At 50.0% G+C, this 21747-nt stretch overlaps 1 protein-coding gene across 1 annotated transcript; it reads right to left on the bottom strand.

Moving 5' to 3' along the window:
• Positions 1-2975: 2975 nt before the first annotated feature.
• Itgax (integrin, alpha X (complement component 3 receptor 4 subunit)) lies at positions 2976-21043 on the bottom strand. Its single transcript, XM_013011609.1, has 31 exons — positions 20662-21043; positions 20397-20487; positions 19209-19314; positions 17412-17515; positions 17085-17155; positions 16854-16968; positions 15910-16040; positions 15661-15806; positions 13969-14122; positions 13290-13440; positions 13060-13133; positions 12784-12913; positions 12571-12713; positions 12295-12435; positions 12001-12210; positions 9703-9833; positions 9416-9573; positions 9142-9296; positions 8381-8512; positions 8207-8280; positions 7930-8071; positions 7251-7367; positions 7084-7163; positions 6883-6966; positions 6177-6255; positions 5964-6071; positions 5757-5840; positions 5433-5546; positions 5216-5317; positions 4844-4954; positions 2976-3910 (listed from the first exon to the last, which is right to left on the bottom strand). The coding sequence occupies exons 1-31, from the start codon at positions 20665-20667 to the stop codon at positions 3737-3739; spliced, it is 3618 nt and encodes a 1205-aa protein (XP_012867063.1). The 5' UTR covers positions 20668-21043; the 3' UTR covers positions 2976-3736.
• Between the last annotated feature and the right edge of the window lie 704 nt (positions 21044-21747).

The raw sequence follows: 21747 nt of genomic DNA, 5'->3' as shown, positions 1-21747 counted from the left end.
GCTGTGGCTCAAGTGGTAGAGCGCTAGCCTTGAGCTGAAGAGCTGAGGGACAGCGCCCAGGCCCAGAGTTCAGGCCCCATGACCGGACCCAAAAAAAAAAAATTCTCTTCAGTGCACATGTGTGTGTGTGTATATATATATATACCTTCCATATTCATCATTTCTTGACTTTTAGACACAGTCTTCCATATCGCATTTCATACGTTATCTTTTATTTTGGACTTCCTTCGATGAGTAGTACTTGAGGCCAACATTTTGCTGATTCCACCAAAACTGAAAATTTCCAACTTTGTCTCAGTTGTATTGTCACTTGACTCAGCAAGTGTTTTCCCACTCCGTTTCAGAAAGAAATAAGGGTGAAAGGGATTAAGATGCACTGTCCCTGATGTTCCTCAAACTGGGTATCCTCAGTAGGCCCCATCAGACTCAGTACCTGATGAGAGCCATCAACTCTAGCAGGCAATGTGGAGTATGCCTATAATCCCAGCACGAGGAGGGGGGAGGGGAGGAAGGACGGGGCGGGGGGGGGGGAGGGGGGTTGGGGGGTGGAAGCAAAAGGATCACAACTTTCAAGGCCAGCTTAGGCTACATTTGCTCTGATCCTGCCAACCCAACAGGCAGGACTAGGAAGTCAATAAATCCAGGAGCTGTTTTTATTGCAATATAAATTTATACTAAGTGAATCATCATCATGATCCTGTAAATTTTAAGCCAGGTATGTGTGGTTCACACCTTTAATCCTAGCAATTCCGCAGGCTGTTATCTGAGGATTAGGGTTTGAAGCCAACCCAGACAGGAAAATTATCTCCAGTGAACCACCAAAAATGTCAAAAATGGAGCTATGGCTCTCGTGGTAAAGAAGTAGCCTTGAGCAAAAAAAGTTCAAGAAAGCCAAGCACTGATGGCTCACATCTGTAATCCTAGCTAGCTACTCAGAAGGTATGAGATCTGAGGATCATAGTTCAGTAAAGTCTGTGAGACTCTTATCGCCAACTGACCACCAGAAAACTGGAAGTAGTGTTGTGGCTCAAAAGTGGTAGAGTGCTAGCCTTGAGCAAAAGAGCTCAGAGACAGTGCCCAGGCCTTGAGTTCAAGTCCCAGGACTGACAAAAAAAAAAAAAGCAAAAGCTCAGGAACAGTACTCAGTCCCTGAGTTGAAACCCCAGGACACACACACACACACACACACACGTAAATTTTTTTATTTTTTAGTTTTTTGTTGGTCGTTGGCCTGAACTCTGGGCCTGGGCACTATCCCTCAGTTCTTCAGCTCAAGGCTAGCACTCTACCACTTGAGCCACAAGCACCACTTCTGGCTTTTTCTGCCTATGTGGTGCTGAGGAATCAAACCCAGGGCCTCATGTATGCAAGGCAAGCACTCTACCATGGAGCCACCTTCCCAGCCCCGACACATGTAAATTTTGAAGGACAAGCAAAGAATTTCCATTATAGGCGAGACAAGACACACATGAGTAGATGATGCCGCCGATATATGTACTTCTCATTGCCTACCCCCACTCTACTGTCACGTACTGTGGTGACTTAAGGCCAGTCTGCCAGGCAGGCTCGAAGTATACATGTTTGAAAGTGTTCACACATGGTGGTGAAGCTATGGTGAGCCACTGTTGAGACCAGTAAGGTGACTCTTCCTGACCTTGATGACTTTGATGACCTCGCCTCTGATGACTGATGATGAAGTCAACTTCTTTGACAACCCTGCCTCTGTTCACACATCCACTACCACCAACCCTTGCAAAAACTAAATCTCAAGTGAACACCGAAAAGAAATGACCCGAATCTAGGTCTAGTTCCCCCAGATGAGCAAAAGCATGCAGTCCATATGGGAGAGACGCCTCTTCTCTTTGAAAGTAGCTGCTTCCTGTCAATCTTGAGAGAATTGTTTTTTCTTAGGGGTTCCTGCTTTGGTCAGGTGACATGGCCCCTTGTTTAATACATTTCAGTTACATACATACTTTTCCTGATCACTTTAATTAAGATATCCTGTTAGAAACTCCTTGACATTTAGTTGCATTGTTAAGGCACATCCTTTGGCAGATGTGAACCTGAGATCAGCCAATGGGAGCAGAGGGGTGGGGCCTGCTGGGTTAGAGATAAAAAGGGAGCAGCCTGCCTGCTCTGGGTGCTTGTTTGCCAGAATTTTGGCTGAAGTCACACCCTTCTGCAGAAGTAAATTTTGCCTTGCCGAGTTCCTTTGAAATTGGTGTCCTTATTCCTAAATGACACCCCAACGTCCCGAGCTATTTCTAACAAATATTTGTCTTACAGAACTTGGCTTCTTTCTCTTACTATGGATAACTTTTTTGTCTGTGTGTTATAAGGTTTTAGGCGAGGAAAGAACACGCAGGAGGAGGAAAAGGTGTAGAAAGGAAAGTTTATTGGGGTTCGCTCCCAGGTGAACTTCCTGGTCAGGATCAGAGAAGTTGCATAGAGTCTGGTTGTAGCAGGGTTTATATGGCCAGGGTCAGCAGGAAGTTTTAGCACATAACTTGTTTTGCGAGTTCAAACAGTTCCGGGCTAGTGCCCCCGAAGGACAGGACGATTGGGACAGGTGATGTATAATTGGGACAGGTAATGTATAAGGAAGTACTTTTCTCAGCCCCTCTGTCCTCCAGTGGCCTGTCATGTGTGACCAGAACAAAACAAAAGGCCTTAGTTTCAGATTTTTCTTTTTGCTTTTTTTGTGTGCTTGAACTCTGAGCCTGAGTGCTCTCCCTGAGCTTCTTTTTACTCAAGGCTAATGCTGTACCACTTCTGGCTTTACTCTAGTTTGCTTTTTGCTGTTTGGTTTTGTTACTAGTTTATTGAAGATAAGAATCTCATGGACCTTCTTGCTCGGGCAACTTCAAACCATGATCTTAGCCTCCTGAGCAGATAAGATTACTCCGGAGACACCAGCACCCAGCTAGTTTCAGATCTTTGACTTATTTCCCAGTGAAGGCACAAACATCTTTCTGTGCATGTTTTAAATTTATTAAGGCAAACAGTTCAAATACAAAGGTTTTTTTCCCACAGTCATCTTCTGGCATGTCTTTATTTACTACCTTTGAAGTCTCAAAAATCAGAGGCATCTGGGTCTTTTTTGACCTGAAGCTGGATGAGCTGCAGAATTCTAGGGCCAATACCTTGTAGAGGAAAGAGACTGCCTGTCCAATGCTGTTCTGTGCTGGATCCTGCTTCACAAACTCCAGTGTGCTGGCAATTCACTCCAGTTCGAGAAATCTGAACCACGACTCCCAAAAGCAGTGAGGAGCTGATGCTGACCAGATTTTTCTAGACATGAGGAGGCTAAGAAAGTACCAAGCTGCTTACACAATGTGCCTTGAAACCCATCTTCTAGAGACCAAACTTCAAGCTACAGACATCCCACATGATCCACATGAGAGGATGAAGAAGCCATTGAAAGTATGTTGGGACCAGTGGCTTCCTCAGGTCTCTATCTGGAAAATCACAGCCTAGGGGAGGAAGGGAGCCTCAGGTCTAAAGTTTTCCAGATAGAAATTCCAAAGTAAGTTCTCCAGGCCGTGGCTGGGTCCTGTCCCAAGCCTCCAGTTGCACCTTTGACAAGACAATGGATCTTCCCAAAGAGCAGACACAGCCTAGTCCCAGCTCCTCTGGTGGAGTGCTCCCTCCCTGATTTAGGTGACAGGAAAAGGACCAGAAAAGCTCTCAGGGGAGAAGGTACAAAGGAGAAGAGGGTGGCTTCTCCCTGAGAAGACTACGTGTCTGCTACCCCATTTTCTGGGATAGCCTCTGCTACCCCATTTTCTGAGGCAGCCTCTGCTACCCCATTTTCTGGGATAGCCTCTGCTACCCCATTTTCTGAGGCAGCCTTTTGCTGTCCATTTGCTTCCTCCATCAAGGCCTTGTACTGACGTTTGAAGAAGCCCACCTGTGGAGAGGAAGAAGAAAATCAAGGGAAGACCGGACGCCAGGCACCCAAGACTCACACCTGTAATCCTAGTTACTCAGGAGGCTGAGTTGGAAGCCAGCCTGGGCAGAAAAATCTAAGAGACTTTTATCTACAATTAACTACCAGAAAAAAATTAAATAAAGCCAGAAATGGGAGCATAGTTCAAGTGGCAGAGTGCCAGCCCTGAATGGAATCAGTTAAGGGAGAATGCCAGGCCCTGAATCCAAGCCCCAGTAATGGCACCAGAAATAAATGTATTTCAAAAGAACAAAAGAAAATCAGAAGGTCCAATACAAGAGAAAAGAGGTTACATAGGGAAAACGAGCTATCATCATTTCTAGAACCTTGGCTATGTTCCCAGCACTAGGAGCCTATATATACTTTCAGATTCCATGGCCAGCAAGTGAGTCATCACAGAAAGATACAAAGAAAGCATCAACCTGGTGTGGCTCCATATTGAATTCTGGGACTGCATTCTATTGTGTCTGCTGTAGGAGGAACATGACCACACAGACGGAGAAATTGGTGGAAAAGGGGGAGAGGTGAAAGGAAGTCTGAGATCCAGGTTAGGATAAACACACACACAGTAGAGATAGACTGGGGGGGAAAGGGAGAGAGACATATAACTGGAGACTGGGGACCTTGGAAGGAATAGGGAGTTTCTCACAGGCAGTGACTTTGTAAGTAGAACAAAGATCGGAAAAGGATTTTGGAAGAGGGACCAATTTTCTCACAGGAAGTGACTTTGCAAGGAGAAAGAACATCCTCACAGGAAGTGACCTTGGAAGGGGGAGGGATTTTTTTTCCACAGGAAGTGACCCAGGATGTATATTCAATGCCCAAATCACCTCTTTGTTTCCAGTAGAAAGAGTAGGATCCCAGCCTGGGGTTGGAAGCGGGCTAAACACTCACCTTGTACAGGATGGCTGTGATGAGAGCCAGTAGCAGCAGCCCGCCCACAGAACTGCCCACAATAAAGGGAATAGGGTTGGGCACTTCGTATTTCTCCAGCACTGTCTTCGTCTGACGGGAGGTGATACCATCAGGGAGGGTCAGGCCTCTTGACAGCTCAGCTTCCCCAGGTGCCCAGCCTTTAGGCCCCTCCCTTCCTCTCCTCCCAGGCCCTCCTCCAGGGCTGAGATGCAAAAGCATTCATCCATTTAGGTCCTGCCAGGTGCCTGCCTCCCACCTCCTACCTCTGGGTCTGAGAATCCCCCAATCAGCACCACACAGCAGGAGCCCCTCACCAGCCTGGGCATTGCCCACCACACAGGCACTAACTACCTGGGCCTTCAAAAACACCTCCTGTCCTGGGAGCTGGGAATACACAGACGTGTCAAACGTGATCTCAGCCACCGACATGACCAACACCTTCTTCTGCAATGTCTGCCAAGGGGGAGAGAGGAGCTGGGGAACAGGATCTGGGAGATCAAGCAGGGAGCTCCAGGATCGTCCTGGCTTGAGGATGGCCCCACGTGGATCAAGGAGGAGGTGTACACACCTGGCTGACCCATCCAAAGCTGAGGTTGCCCTGCAGGACAAAGTCCAGCTCCTCCTGGATACCGAAGGAAGGGATGTCACAGTGGAACCTCAGACACTCTGCAATGGAGCAGTCCTGGAGACAGAGAAGCCATGGTGGACCAACCAGAGGAAGGTGAATGTGAAGGTAGGAAACAGCATGAAACGGTGAGATTGACAGGAAGCAGCAGCCACGGGTGAATAGAAGGCAGCTCTTCCGTGAGTGTCCACCTGCTGTCATGCCTTTCCTGAATGAAAGCCCTCAACGTGTGACCCGAGGTGGGGGACAGCCCAGAGCCCCCCTCACCAGCACAGGATCTTCCTGCATGCGAGTCAGGAAGTTAGACTGCACGGGAACTAGTCTCTCTGAAGAGCACTGGATGGATGGGTTCTAGAAAAAAAGAAATGGAGAGAATAATGTCTCCATTGGGATCTCAGGAATCCATGATGGATATGGGGCAGGGAACCTAGGATAAAAAGATGCCCAGTCAGGGCCACACGCAGTCTTGAGTACCTGGGGGTGTAAGAGCTCCACTTGCGTCCACACAGCTGCTCCGCCCACTTCCACAGGCACCCAGAAGTCGATCCTCACGGGCAGATCCCTCTGCCCCAGGTTATGCCCCTGCAAGGAAGGCAGGACAGAGCCCTCTGTCAGGCTCCCAGCCCAACCTGTTGTCCAGTGTCTTGGTCCCCCACTCAGCCTGAGCTGTGAGATGCCACCACTTGCCTGGTATCCATGCTGCACCATGCTGCTCTGCGCCTGCTCTGAGGCTGAGAAGTTGAGGTATTTGGTGGACTCTTCCTGGCTGGAGAGAAAAGAGGTGAGAGTGGATTTGAAGTCATGGGGAGGTGTCTTGAGGAGAGCCTGGCTCTGATACCATGGGACAGAGGGAGTCATTGGGGCCTTGGGGTGGTGTGGCATGAGCTTTGTGGTCTATATGTGTATATACGTAGAGGTAGATATCTATATCTATCTCTATCTATACACACACACACACACACACACATATACCAGGTACTGGTAGTGCATGCCTATGATCAGGAGGCTGAGATTTGAGGATCGCAGTTCAAAGCCAGACTGAGCAGGAAAATCCATGAGACCCTTCTCGCCAATGAACTACCAGAAAACTAGAGGTAGAGCTGTGGCACAAAGACATAAGAGTGGTAGCCTTGAGCAGAAAAGCTCAGGGACAGTGCCTGGGCCCTGAGTTCAAGACCCATGACAAAAAAAAAGATGGATCTAGAGGATGTGGAGGTATGACTGAAGTGGTAGAGCACCAGCCTTGAACAAAAAAAAAAAAAGCCAGAGTTCAACCCCAGTAATGGTGTGCGCATGTGCGCGCGCACACACACACACACACACACACACACTCCTGCTCTGGTTAGGGTGGAGGAGAAGAGTGGTTGGTGGCCCCAAGGGCACCAGGAGATACCTGCTGAGCACAATGTAGACTGCGTACTTCACAGGGAGCTCCCTCCGGAAGGAGGACCTGTTAGCCCCAGGTGAGTTGTTGTCACTGGAAAAAGAGGAAAGCCACGTGCACAAGGGCCCCAGAAGGCCACGCTGGACTGTGACACCCTGGCAAGGGGACACAGGAAGAAGGGGGCACCCCCTGGATCTTTGCCAGGCTCACCTGCTCACATTGGCTGTCAAAAGTACTCTGTCGCCCAACACAGCTTTGGGGGAGACATCAAAAGTAGCCAAGAAGGAAATCTGAGCAACAGAGAGAAAGGAGGAGATCAGGAAGGGGCTAGGCAGGAAGGGCCAGGCAGGAGGGGTAGACCTTTGTGCCAGGCTGACCTTTGTGCCCCCGTGGAAGATCACGTGGCTGAGGCGGCAGCTGGTGCTCCTCAGGTGCTGGTCCTTGGTCTGGACGCTGTCACAGGTCAGGGTGAGAGGTCGCTGCTGCAGCGAGGTCTTGAGCAAAGGCAAGCGGAACAGCACTGATGACTAGTTATTGAGGATGCAGAGAGCCTCAGCAGCACAAAATACTGTCCTGGAACCCACCTGAAGATGATCCTTCTTTGTCTGGGGCTCAAACTCAGGGCCTGGCCACTGTCCCTCAGCTTTCTCTTCCCCCCCCAAATCCCTATTTGGGCTAGCAACTCTACCACATAAGCCAAACCTCCACTCCCAGCTTTTTGCTGGTTAATGGGGCAGCAAGAATCTCACACTTTTTGTTTCTACCCAGGCTGGCTTTCAATCACAATCCTCAAATCTCAGCCTCCTGAGTAGCTAGGATGACAGGCATGCACCACTGGTACCCAGCTAGGAACTCATTTCTGATAGGCATGTCTTTAAATGCCCAAAGTGAAGTGCATGAGCCAACGCCAGCCCTCCCAGCCAGCTCAGCCCCGCCCAGCCCTGGTGGCCTATTAGAGGCTGATGAGCCATGGCATCCCAGCCTGAGTGGTGGGCCTAATGCAGGTCTGTGCTACCATCCAGCCCACTGGCTTCACCCTTTCCCAGGGAGAAGCACCTGGCTGCCAGTCACTCGCCGATAGGAAAGCCCTGCTGGGTAGACAAAGGTGACCGTGGTCCCATAGGAATCCTCGCCATTGTTGGACACTGTCACCTCGACATTCAGGTCCAGGTTGTTCCCCACCACCAGGGTCTCCAGGCTGCATGTTGGGAGTGGGAAGACCAGATGATTCTGTGGCTGAGGTCACACATGGTCTAGGGGTATCCCATGGGGTATGTGGGGGTAAGGGGTATTAGATAGACAGGGAAGGAGGCATTAGGGCTTCCAAGTTCACCCTGAGAAGTTGAAGGTGACATCAAGGTCATCTTGGCAGATGTGGTCAGCTCCACAGTTCTTCTCAAAGGGGAGCTGAGAGAAAGGCAGAGAAGGGTTTTCTGGAGATCTTGGGAGAGCTCCCCCTGCCCCCCAACCACCACAGAGGCCCCAACACTACAGAGGCCCAACTCACATAGGCCGTGAAGTAGGTCTGGGCCTCCTTATCCAGCACAGGACTGAGGTCTCTGAAGGAACTGATGGGCAGGCCCACTAGGGAGAAGTTGAGGCGCAAGGTGATGGGGGTTATGGCGTCTTCCACACAGTCCTAGAGGGTAGACATGGAAAAGAAGTGTTAAGGAAATCTGTGTCCAGTCTACCCATCTGTAAGGGGGGTGATGACAACTCTGGTATCAAGGAGCGTTTTTCAGCCTGCCCCACAGAACCTGCCCACTTCCCCCGCAGACCCCTCACTTTGCCCAAACACTACCTCACACTGTACCCAGACACCCGCCAGCCCTGGCCTGCTCTTTCCTCTGAGCCTTTACTGCTACCTAACATCTGTTACCTCCAAACTTATTGGGAGGGATGGATGGTTTTGTCTCCGGCTTCTAGGATAGAGCCTGTCTCCAGAGAGCAGAGACACAAATACATGCTAAAGCCTGGATCAGCCTAGAGCCACAGAGCTTTCTCAAACAGCCCTATTCTCTTTCCCAAAACCCAGCTGTGTCACCTCTGGCCCTTGTAACCAGACTCCTTCATTCATTCATTCACTCATCCAATTAACACATGTCCAGCACCACCTGCATGCTAGGCCCTGTGCTGGGACTGAGCTCCACGGAACAGAACATACCCTGTTCTTTTCTCTGGCCAGACTGTTGCCTGCCCCCTCACCCCAACCCCTAACCAGTGATGCCCACCCACACCCCTATCTGTGTCCATAGGAAGCCCTCTTACCGGAAGGAGTAATTGCACTTGTTTACAATGCTGGTTCAAGCCAAGGACTTGAGTCCACCTCAGAAGCCGGGTGTTTGAGTCCTTGAAGATGGCCCGGGGAATTGGCCGGCCAGGATCCAGGGCCAGGTCAAAGGTCACAGAGCTTAGAAGGTTACCTGTAAGGAAGGGAAAGCAGAATATGAGAAGCACTGGGAATGCCGGGGGGGGGGTACAAAAACAGGTGATCTAGAAGGTTCCAGATGCAGGGGAGAGGGAAAGGTCCTGGGCCACTCACCTAGTTGGTGCTTAGAATTTTCAGAAATATGAAGGCAGACATTGGCATGGCCCAGTGCCTGGACAGAAGCCGCCTTCTCCTGACACTCAAACACAGTCCTGGCGATCTCTGCAGATGAGAATCGGATGTCTGCCGCCACGTGGAGGACAGGTCTGCTCCTGTGGGCAGACACTGGGCTGAGACAATGTGCTGGCTACTCCCTGGGAGCACTAGCCTGTACGTGGGGAGGCCCGGGGGCCCTCATCCAGACCCAGGACCGAGGAGGAGGAGCTCAGAAAGGTTCTCACCTGAGCAGCAGTACTTGGCCCTGGGACCCCACGGCCAGGTCCACCAGTCCATCCCGGGTGAGGTCCTGACCCCCACTTAGTGACTGCCCAAAATACTGGAGACTGGAGGAGAGCTGGGAGGCTGGGATCCTCTGACCAGGAGAAAGGGTGAGCGGGGATGAGGAGAAGATACTGATCAGAGTACCAAGACTGGTGCTCTACCAACTGAACTACACAAGCCACTTCCAGCTTTTTGCTGGTTAACTAGAAATAAGAGTCTTCCAGCTTTGTCTGGTTTTGAACCATGATTCTCAGGTCTCCTGAGTAGTTAGGATTATAGGCATAGGTATGAGCAGTTGATGTCCAGATCAGACATGTGTGTGTGTGTGTGTGTGTGTGTGTGTGTGTGTGTGTGTGAATATAGATGTGATTCAGCAGTGATACCCACTAGACACTGTGCTAAAAATGGATAATATGTCAGGTATCAGTGGCTCACGCCTGTAATCCTAGCTACTCAGGAAGCTGAGACCTAAGGATCTCGGTTCAAACTAGCCTGGGCAGTAAAGTCCCAGTGAGACTCTTACCTCCAATACACTACTCAAAAAGCCAGAGTAGTAGCTGTAGCTCAAGTAGTAGAGCACTAGCCTTGAACACAAAAAGGCTCAGGGACAGTGCTTAGACTCTGACTTCAAGCCCCAGGACCAGCAAAAAAGAAGAAAGAAGGAAAGAGAGAAAGAAGGAAAGAAAGAAAGAGAGAAAGAAGGAAAGAAAGAAGGAAGGAAGGGAGAGAAAGAAAGAGAAAGAAAGAAGAAAGAGAAAGAGGAGAGAAAAAGGAGGGAGGGAGAAAGGAAACAGGAAGAAAGAGAAAGAAAAGAAAGAAAGAAAAATAAGGAAGGAAATGGGAGAAGGAGAGGAAGGCCAGGAGGGGAAAAACTGGGAGAAAATGAGGGAAGCAGTAACACTGTTCAAAAAGAAATGTACAATATCTGACTCATGTAACTGTAACCCCTTCATACATCACCATTACAGTAAAAAAAAAAAATATATATATATATATATATATATATATATATATATATATATATTCTTTGGCTCTTGTTAATTTGGAAAAAAAATCTATTTAGATATTTGTATGTATGTGCACTTGCATGAGTGTATTGTGCGTGCTTATGTGTGTGCATGTTCGTGTGTGTGTGTGTGTGAGAGAGAGAGAGAGAGCGAGAGAGAGAGAGTGACAGAGAGAGAAAGAGTGAAAGTACTGGGGCTTGAACTCTGAGTCTCATACTCTCACTTAACTGTTTTGCTCAAGGCTAGCACTCTACCATTTGAGTCACAGCTCTACTTCCTGCATTTTTTTTTGGTAATTAATTGCATACTTTCCTGCCCCAGCTGGCTTCAAACCTCAATCCTCAGATCTCAACCTTCTGAGTAGCTAGGATTACAGGCATGAGCTACCAGCCTCCTAGATGTGTATTTCACAGATTTCAAGAATGGGATAAAAATCATGCACCATCCAGGGATAAGAGGACAGACTCCGTGAGACCTAAACTTATGAGCAACAGGAAACCATTAAGAGACTGAGCACTGGGTTAGGAGTCAGAAATGGCCATCCCTAATCCTGGACTGGTCAAATTGCATCTGGAAAATAGATTTGCTATGGAAGTAAAGCTGTGGCTCAAAAGTAAAGCTGTGGCTCAGCCTTGAGAGAGAGAGAGAAAAAGCTAATTTGAGAGTATGAGGCCCTGAGTTCAAGCTCCAATACCTACACACACACAAACACACACACACACACACACTCAAAGATGAAAAGTAAAACAGGTTTGCTGAAGGGTGGCTTGTATAGCTTGTACATTGTTGGACGATTAAAAAGCCTGGATGGGAAACTCCTGAATCATAAAATTGTGCTACAAAGTAGTACATCTATCAATCAAATTGCCATTTCTTTTCTTTTCTTTTGTCGGTCATGGGGCTTGAACTCTGGGCCTAAATGCTGTCTCTCAGATCTTCAGCTCCACCACTTACTTGAGCCACAGCCCCACTTCTGGTTTTCTAGTGGTTTATTGGAGATAAGAGTCTCACAGACTTTCCTGCCCAGGCTGGCTTTGAACCGCAATCCTCAAATCTCAGCCTCCTGAGTAACTAGGATTATAGGCTTGAGCCACCCACACTGGGCAAGTTGTCATTTCTTAATGCCACAGGATTAAGATGCTACAAAAGGGACCATGCTGGGAAAAAGGGGCTCACTTTCCTAGTGACTGTGAGAAAAAGAAGAGAGAAAATACAAGCAGGCAGTCATGAAACACACCCACAGGGCCTTACCTGGCTGTGTACAGGGCCCAAGTCCAGGCCTGAGGTCCCGTGAAATATGTAGACCGCACCCCGGTTCTCCTGCTCTCCTGGAGCTCCAATAGCCACGTCTGTCAGCTTGTCCCCATTCATGTCCCCCAGCACTGTCAGGGCTGCCCCAAAGCGGCCCCAGGGATGGCCCTGCTCCCCATGGAGAACAGACCCACACCGCCACCGAGCCCTCTGCACAATGAAACCAGTGTCAGCACAACCCAGGCCCTCCCCCCCTCCAGCCCCCACCCTGCCCAGGCCCCATGTGCCACTCACCCCTCTGGGCATGGGACACACGGACACCTGGCCCCCTCGCGTCTGCTCATAGTAATGCGGGGCCCCAATGAGGATCAGGTCAGTGTTGCCATCTCTGCTGACATCCACGGAGCACAGGGAGGCCCCAAAGTAGGAGCCAATCTGGAGGGCAGAGTCTGAGCTCACCTGCCTGACCCCCTCCCCAGCCTCTCCCTCATGAGCCCCAAACCCCATCTCCTTCTCTACCCAGCCACATGGCCCCCTTGAGGTCCACCCCCCCATCTCACCCACACCCACCTGGGTCCCGGGGACCTCAGCATTTGGCCGCCATTGCCCCACTTCCTGGGTGAACATGACAACCTTCCCCGTGTGCTGGTGCCGAGGGGCCCCCATGACCAGACTCCATGTCCCCTTCCACAGGGCCAGCTCCATGGAGTAACCTGAGGAAACCGGGCCTCAGCTCCAAGGCGTCTCCCCCACTTCCCAGCAGCCCCCCGGGGCCTTCCTCACCTAGGTAGGAGTCTCTCATGTCCACACTCTTCTGAGACTCATTGATGAAGGTGGGGGCCCCACTAAGGGGGTACAGGAAGGCGCCCCCAGACCAGCCAAAGCTCCCCACAGCTCCCAGAACCAGACCATCCTGGGAGGAAAGGATTCCAGAACTGAGCAGGCTGGAGTAAGAAGACAACCTAGTCTGAACAGAGCCTGCCTCTCCCTTCACACCACCAAACCCCTCCTCCTTCCTCTGCCTCATCCTCCATGCTCAGCCTCAAAGGGACCACTCACAGGTGTGAAGGCCGCACTGAAGCCTTCCTGAGCCATCTCCAATTCGAAAGAACTGCTACTTCCCATCTCTGTACCTGGAAAGACACCATGACAGAGGCTTCAGGGAGAAAGATTTGCTTTTCCAAGTCCAAGGAGGACCCTTAGAATCTGCATGTTACTACAGCATGAGTGCCCAGGACCAGCATGATGACTGAGGACATTTAAAGCCAGTAGCTCCCTGTCTGACATACCCTCAATGGCGAAGATCTTCTCTTTCAGCTTGTTTTGAATCATCTTCAGCGCATCGAAGTTCTCCACATGAAATATGTGCTCCTGGGGAGGACTCGAGGCAATGGTTTTTAATTCTGCCTGAGAATGTGCATTTTCAAAAGCCTTTCCAACCTGTTCCCAAAAGAGACCAATTCACCATGAAAATCATTCATGGAAAAAGCTGACCTGTAGCCAGGCACCAGTGGCTCACACCTGTCATCCTAGCTCTTCAGGAAGCTAAGATGTGAGGATCGTAATTCAAAGCCAACCTGGGCAGGAAAGTCTGTGAGACTCTTATCTCCAATGAACCACCAAAAGCCAGAAATGGAGATGTGGCTCAAAGTGGTAGAGCACTAGCCTGGAGCACAAAACCTCAGGGACAGCACCCAGGACCTCAGTTGAAGACCTAGGACCCATAAAGAAAACAAAACAAAGAACTATGCATGTGGGTGATACTGTTTTCCAAGACCCCTACAGGGTCCATCCTGCAAGACAAATGGGGGGGGGAAAGTCTTGGAGATTATCAACGAGGTGAAGAAAAAGACAATGGGTCTCTAGATGAGGACAATTGTCTTCCTGCTTTACAGGAGATGAGAGAGCTGGAGGGAAGTTGTCTGCAAAAGAAGGCCAGGGGGGAGGTACAGGGCAGCCAGGACCTACCCCAATGGCATAGCGGAAGATGCCCGCCTCCTCGGCCTTTGGGATCACATCCTTATATTCCATTTTGTCCCCGTCTTTCCATCCATCAGTGATAACGATGAGGATCTTGGTGGCATCTTTGCGGGCTCCATTTGCAGCAGTGAACACATTCTTTCTGTCAGGAAATTTAAAAGATGGGGAGGGGTCCTGGTCAGCCATCAGTGGCTCACACCTATAATCCTAGCTACTCAGGAAGCTGAGATGTCAGGATCCCTATTCAAAGCCAGCTCAGGCAGGAAAGTCGGCAAGCCTCTTACCTCCACTTAATCAAAAAACAAAACAAAAAACAAGAATAAACCAGCTGGAAGTGGAACTGTGGCTCAAGTAGGAAAGCACTGATATTGAAAGAAAAAGCTCAAGGACAGCACCCAGGCCTTGAATTCAAGCCCTAGGACTCTCAGAAAAAAAATTAAAGCTAGGCACTGGTGGCTCACACCTATAATCTTAGCTACTTAGGAGGCAGAGAGCTAAAGATCATAGCTCAAAGACAGCCTGGACAAAAAACGTCCTGTGAAACAGTTTTTTGCTTTTAAAGCTAGCCCTGGGGCTTGAACTCAGGACCTGGGTGCTGTCCCTGAGCCTCTTTGTGCTCAAGGTTAGTGAGTGCTCTACCACTTGAGCCATAGTGCCACCTCTGGTCTTTTCTAACTACTTTATTGGAGATAAGAGTCTCATGGACTTTCTTACTTAGTCTGGATGGGAACAGTAATCCTCAGATCTCAGCTTCCTGATTAGCTAAGATTAAAGCCGTGAGCCATGGGTGCCCAGGACTTGTAAGAGTTATCTCCAATGAAGCACCATAAAACCAGAAGTGGCACTGTGGCTCAAAGTGTTAGAGCATTAGCCTTGAGCAAAAGAGCTCAGGGAAGACTGGGAAGGTAGCTCTGCAGTAGAGTGCTTGCCTCCCACACATGAGACCCTGGGTTCAATTCCTCAGTACCACATAAACAGAAAAAGCCTGAAGTGGCGCTGTGCCTTAAGTCGTAGAGCACTAACCTTGAGCTGAAGAGCTCATGGACAGCGCCCAGGCCCAGAGTTCAAGCCCCATCTTACACACACTCACACACACACACACACACACACACACAGCTCAGGGATAACACCCAGGCCCTGACTTTAACCCTACTACTGACAGAAGGAGGAGGAGGAGGTAGGAGATGGGGAGAAAGAAGGAGAAGGGGGAGGATGGGGAAGAAGGAGAAAGGGAAGATATATATTTTTTTGGGGGGGGTCCAGTCGTGGACCTGAACTCTGGGCCTGGGTGCTGTCCTTCAGCTCTTCTGCTCAAGGCTAGCGCTCTACCACTTGAGCCACAGTGCCACTTCCAGCTTTTTCCCCCCTACTTATGTGGTGCTGAGGAATTGAACCCAGGGCCTCGTGCATGCAAGGCAAGCACTCTACCACTGAGCCACCTTCCCAGCCCCAGGGAAGATATTTTTTAAGAGGGTCTAGAGATGGAATTCTCCTTTTGGAGAAGGTGGCCACATCCCTTCCCCTGAGAGACTTCAGTCCCTATTCAGTTTCCCGCAAAGTTGGTAAACTGGTCATAGAGTTTCTATCTCTGGATATTCAACTGGGGGGAGGGGAAGCAAATGAGGCCCAGTGGAAGACCTGGGTGCCTTGAGAAGGATTGTGGGAGAGCTCTGGACTCACCTGACTGTATCAATGGCTGTGGCAGTGTGGGTGAACTGGTCTAGCTGATATATAGACTTCATCAAGCTCTCAGGGTTGGAATTGCGGGCGAAGTCACGGAAGGTGAAGTGTATCTTGACACTGCTGGAGAACTGCACCAAGGAGAACTGACAGACCCACAGAATGCTCAAGCCTGAGCCTCTTTCCTTAGCACCCCAGCACCACCCAGCCACGCCCTGCAGCATGGTCTCCCCGCCCACCAGGCCACACCTGGGCACTGGATCCCCGAAACTGGCTCATCACAGCCTTCACGAAGTAGAGCATTTTGTTGAAGTTCTTACGGGAGATGCTTCCTGAGCCATCGATGAGGAACACAATGTCCTGTTCTTGCTTGGGGCACTCTGGAAAAGAAACCCTCCAAAGATCAGGCCCCAAAGCCTGGGACCTTGACATCCTAGCCAGGAAAACTCATTCATTCTTCCTAACAGCCTTCTCCAGCCCCCATCTGGTGATCCACGCCAGGCAATCCAGCTGGGTCCTCTCCTTGTCAGGGGCAGGGCTTCTAGTCCCCTGGCTGAGACACAGGGCAGTCTCTTCAAGTCTCAACAAGAGGCCACAATTGACTCAAGTCCTTCACCCTGCATAGCCACTGACAGCTCCTCTCATCTGGAGGTGAGACTCAAAGCCACCTCCTTCCACCCCAGCCATTGTGCCCCTTTCCTGAAATCTGATCCCACCTCTTCTACACATACTCGGTGTCCAGCCAAGAAAACAGTGTACCAGCTCTGCTCATCAGTTACATACCAGTCAGTCAGTGCTGAACTACACTTGGTGTGTGTGTGTGTGTGTGTGTGTGTGTGTGCATGCGCGGAAGTGCACATGAACATCAATACTGGGGCTTGAACTCAGGACCTGGGTGTTGTCATTTAGCTGTTTTACTCGTTTACAACTTGAACCACAGCTCCACTTTTGGCTTTTTGCTGGATCATTGGAGATAAGAGTCTCATTCGTTCTCCTGCCTGGGTTGGCTTTCAACGTCACTCCTCTGATCTCAGCCTCCTGAGTATCTAGGATGACAGTCAGGAGCCACCACAGCCAGACAAGATTCCTTCCTTCTCTTATCCACTCTGAAAAAGTACCTCTGACCCCACTGCACCCCCAATTGCACGTGTGGTGTGAGGTCCCCAGAAGAGCTGGTGGTCCAGAACACTCACCCTGCAGGGCAGCTGGGAGCCTTTGTTTCTGCAGGAAAGATGAAGTCAGCAGGAAGCAGAACCCGGTCAAGTGGAGGTTCTCTCTGCATGCCTTCTGCACCGTGGGGCCACAGGCCTAGCAACAAAGGGAGCTGCTAGGAGGGGCTGCCTCTGCGGAACTCCTATCCCAGAAACTCCACCCTCCACAACACACACACTCTTAGGACCCTCCCATGATGCAGGGCAACTCACCAGGAGCTGGGATGGGTTGGTGCCAGCTGCCAAGGACAGACCTAAGGACATGTTCACAGCCTCTGGGGGCACTGGGGAGATAGATAAGCACATGTTACCACCAAGACAGAGGAGATTGTGTAAGAGATGTGGGGAGGGTTACAATCAAGACACTCAGAGCCTGGCAGGCCAAGAGGACCTCCAAGTCCTAATGGAGCTGAGGAAGTGCAGGGCTGTAATGGTGAGCGGCCTTCAGGGGTCTGCAGACAGCACAGAGCAGAAGCTGGCAAGCAGGAATCTTGACCCCAGGGCCTGGGAGCCAGGACCCAGCCAGGGGCTGTGGCTCACCCTGCAGCTGGAGGGACTTGCACTGGCCTGTGATATAGTCACACTGGTAGAGGCCGCCTGTTTGGTTGGTGGCTTTTATCTCCCGGGGGGCTCCAACCACCACCCTACAAGGGAGACAGAACACTGTTGTTAAAGGGCCGAGAGAACCAGGCATTGTGACTCGCACCTGTAATTGTAGCTACTCAGGAGGCTGAGATGTGAGGATCGAGGTTCAAAGCCACCCTAGGCAGGAGAATCCGTGAGACTCTTATCTCCAATTAACCACCAGAAAACAGGAAGTGGCGCTGTGGCCTTAAGTGGTAGAGTACTCACCTTAAGCTGAAGAGCTGAGGGATAGTGCCCAGGCCCAGAGTTTGAGCCCCATGACCAACAAATAAAAGGGGTCAGACAAAACCAGGCATTGGTGACTCACACCTGTAATCCTAGCTACTCAGGAGGGTGAGATCTAAGGATCTGACGCTCAAAGCCAGCCCAGACAGAAAAGAGCATAAGACTCTTAACCAGGTGCTGGTAGCTCACACTTGTAATCCTAGCTACTGAGAAGACTGAGACCTGAGGGTCGCAGTTCAAAGTCAACCTGGTTAAGAAAGCCCATGAGACTCTTATCTCCAATGAACCACCAGAAAACCAGAAGTGGAGCTGTAGCTTAAATAGCTAGGGAGCTAGGCTTGAGCAAAAAAGCTCAGGGAGGGCTGTGAAGGTGGCTCAGTGGTAGAGCGCTTGCCTTGCATGCATAAGGCCCTGGGTTCGATTCCTCAGTGCCACATAAGCAAAAAAGAAAAAAGCCAGAAGTGGCGCTGTGGCTCAAGTGGTAGAGCGCTAGCCTTGAGCTGAAGAGCTGAGGGACAGCGCCCAGGCCCAGAGTTCAGGCCCACGACTGGACCCCCCCCCAAAAAAAAAGCTCAGGGACAGCACCCAGGCCCTGATTTCAAGCCCCACAACAACCAAAAGAAAAAAAGAAAAGTGGAGCTATTGTTCAGTCACTGAGTACAGCTCTGAGCAAATAATAATAATAATAATAATAATAATGATGATGATGTTAGAGTCAGTGCCCAGACCCTGAGTTCAAAGCCCCAGGACTCTCTTTATTTACACACACACACACACACACACACACAGAGATACAGACAAACCAGGCTTTGGTGGCTCATATCTATAATTCTAGGTATTCAGGAGTCTAAAGATAAAAGTTCAAAGCCAACCCAGGCAGAAAAGTCCATAACACTCTTTACTAGCAAAAAGCAGAAAGCAGAGGAATGGCTCAAGTGATAACATCCCAGCCTTGAGCAAAATAAAAAGTCAGATGAGAGCACAAGGTCCTGAGTTCAAGTCCCACTCCCGAGAGAAAAAAAAAGTGGGGTGGGAAGACAGTAGAACTCCAGTGCTTTAGCTTCCTGAGCCTCAAATGGAGATTAGCTACCATTTGAAGTCTGCATAGGTGGAATTGTTTTCTCTTTTTGTCTCTAGTAGATACCTAGTGAATAGTAGCCATTCAATAAACGTTTATCGAGTGGCTGGTTCCTTCTAAGACTGCTATAAAGATGTTCTCCATGTCCACCTATAACATTCAGGTCACAAGGGCTGGCACTCAGTAGTCACTCAATAAGGGTTAGCTGTGATTTATTCAACAGCAAGCCAGCCTGGGCAGATAAAGTCCTGGACACTCTTATCTCTCATTAACCCAGCAAAAAGCTGGGCTGGAGGCATGGCTCAAGTTGTAGAGCACCAACCTATTGTTGCAGAACTAGGGAGGCACAGGACTCTGTACAGGGAGCTCATTCACCACCTAGTTCTTACCAGGAACTGTCATATTGCACCACACTGTATCCAAACCCAGCACTTCTCATATGAAAGCTCATTGGGTTTTCTGTCTCCAGGTTGAAACCCAGACAAGCAGCCAAACCTGGGGAGGAGCAAGAAGAGAGCTTTGGAAAAGGATCATCTGTTGCCTGACCACTCCCCCTCCCTCCCCACTGAGCTCCATCTCCCAGGCCTCCACTTCCCCATGCTCTTCTAGGCCTAGTCCCTCAGAGTCCCCTGGCTTTTCTGGGCTTTCTTCTTTACTTCCCATGAGTCACAAATGCTCACCACCCTCATCACCTATAGTCAACTTTCCATTCTTTTCTACAGACCAACACTCAGGCTGTGAAGACAGCCCTCCCCACCTCTTCCTCTGGGGCTTCTTGAGAAAGGGGTTAGGAAAACACAGGGACACTCTGAGTGGGCACAGAACCAATCCATTTCTTCTGCCTATGGAGCCAGGTGCCAATGGCTTACGCCTATAATCCTAGCTACTCAGGAAGGAGAGCTGAGGATCGCAGTTCAAATCCTACTGAGACAGAAAAGTCCTCGTGAAACTATTTATCCAATTAACCACTCAAAAACAAAAATGGAAGTGGCACTGAGGCTCAAGTGGTAGAGTGATAGCCTTGAGCACAAAGACTCAGGAACAGTGCCCAGGCCTGAGTTCAAGGCCCACGAAAGAAAGAAAGAAAGAAAGAAAGAGAGAGAGAAAGAAAGAGAGAGAGAAAGAAAGAGAGAGAGAAAGAGAGAGAAAGAAAGAGAGAGAGAGAGAAAGGGAGGGAGGGAGGGAGGGAGGGAAGAAAGGAAGGAAGGAAGAAAAGAAAGAGAGGGAGGGAGGAAGGGAGGAAAGAAGGAAGGAAGGAAGGTAGAAACAAAGGAAGGAAGGGAGAAACAAAGAAAGGGAGGGAGGGGAAGGATGGAGAGAGGGAAAGAAAGGAAAGGAAAGGGAAGGGAAGGAAAGGAAAGGAACTTCTAGACTATCAAGTCAGCTGACTTCCCATCCAGCAAGCGTCTCAAGACCTCTTCCCGAACGGCTTCTTTACCATCCACTCCCTCTATGAATACTAGGTCCCAAACCCTGCACTCCAATGTTAAATTTCTCTCCCTACCCTGACCCTGCTCTCGGCCTTGGCTGTGTAGGGCTGGGATCCCAAGTCCCCTTTCTTGAGAACCCAGACTCACCCATGGTCAGGAGGAGAGCTATGCAGGGCCCGTTCATGGCTGGAAAGTCAAGCTCAGAGGTGGGTGCTCTGAGCATCTGGACTGCAAAGGACTGAGGAAGAAATGAGAGCAGAAAGGTGATACGGAGGCTGGAGCCAGGAGGGAAGTGGTCAGCTTGAGTCAGCGATCAGAGTCCTGCCTTCCAGGCAGGACTAAAATGGATAAAGAAGAGACTAGGACAGCCCACACACTCAGCCCAGAGATTCCCTCATCAGAGATGACTTACCTCCATGGTTGGGCTGAGACGGACGCCACTCCTTATCTTGCCTTTACCCTCTCATATTTGGCAGCAGGCTTCCCTTCCCTTGAAATGCCGGTCGGCCCAGAGAGTAGAGGGGGCTGATACCAGCCATCCAGGGCCTTGAGGGAAACCCTCCACACCTAGCCTGGAAGTCTCTAGGCCAAAAGGTGAGCACAGACCGGGCATTCATTCATTCACTCCCTCTCTCGTGAAGTGACTGTTTATTCAACAAGCCAAATTCAAGGCTTGGTGGTCTGAGCCCTTTGCTAGGTGAGAACACACTTCATTACACAACCCTGGCCCTGCGGTCAGTGCAGATGGCTAATGGGTTAAAAGCCAGAAGAGCTTGTTACAGAGCAGATGTGTTCTCTCACCTCTGCTGCAAAGATCAAACTCAGGGGCCTCCAGGAAGGTTCCCCAGAGGAGGCAGCTGTTGAACTGTAAAGGAAAATGATGTCCAGAAACCACAGGGAAGGGTGTTTCAGAAGGGGCCACCAGATGTGGGCTAGGCATGAAACAGGACAGCTGTGTGTGCAGTTAATGTGGTCAACCATGACAGTGGGAGGTAGCATGTGGTAGGAGATGAGGTCACCTTGGATGGGGGTGGGTGGGGGGTGGCGCAAGAGGAGGAAGCAGATCTTGAGTCCTGGAAGTCCTCTTACAACATCTTGGTTTTGTCCTGAGGACCAGGTGGGAGCTTTAAAGGGAATTAGCAAAGATGGAGACCTTCAGACTCCTCTTTCAGAAGGCTAGAAAGTGACTCCTAACCAATAGCCAGCTTCCAGACACAGCCTACAAGCCAGTCAACAGCCAATGATCAGGCTAAGCACTGATCATTCCTGAAGTCCTAGATACTCAGGAGGCTGAGATCTGAGGATCACAGTTTGAAGCCTCCTCAGGCACACAAATCCAAAAGACTCATAGCTCCAATTAAGGAGCAAAATGCCATAAGTGGAAATGTGGCTCAAGTGGTAGAGTGCCAGTCTCCAAGCAGAAAAAGCCAAGTGAGAGCAAAAGACCCAGCATTCCAGTCGCAGTACTGGCAACACATACACACACACACACACACAC

The sequence above is a fragment of the Dipodomys ordii genome, unplaced genomic scaffold (assembly GCF_000151885.1).
Source record: "Dipodomys ordii isolate 6190 unplaced genomic scaffold, Dord_2.0 Scaffold14, whole genome shotgun sequence".
Classification (NCBI taxonomy): Eukaryota; Metazoa; Chordata; class Mammalia; order Rodentia; family Heteromyidae; genus Dipodomys; species Dipodomys ordii.
Note: the sequence above shows the minus strand (reverse complement) of the source record. Positions and strands in the feature narration are given on the sequence as shown.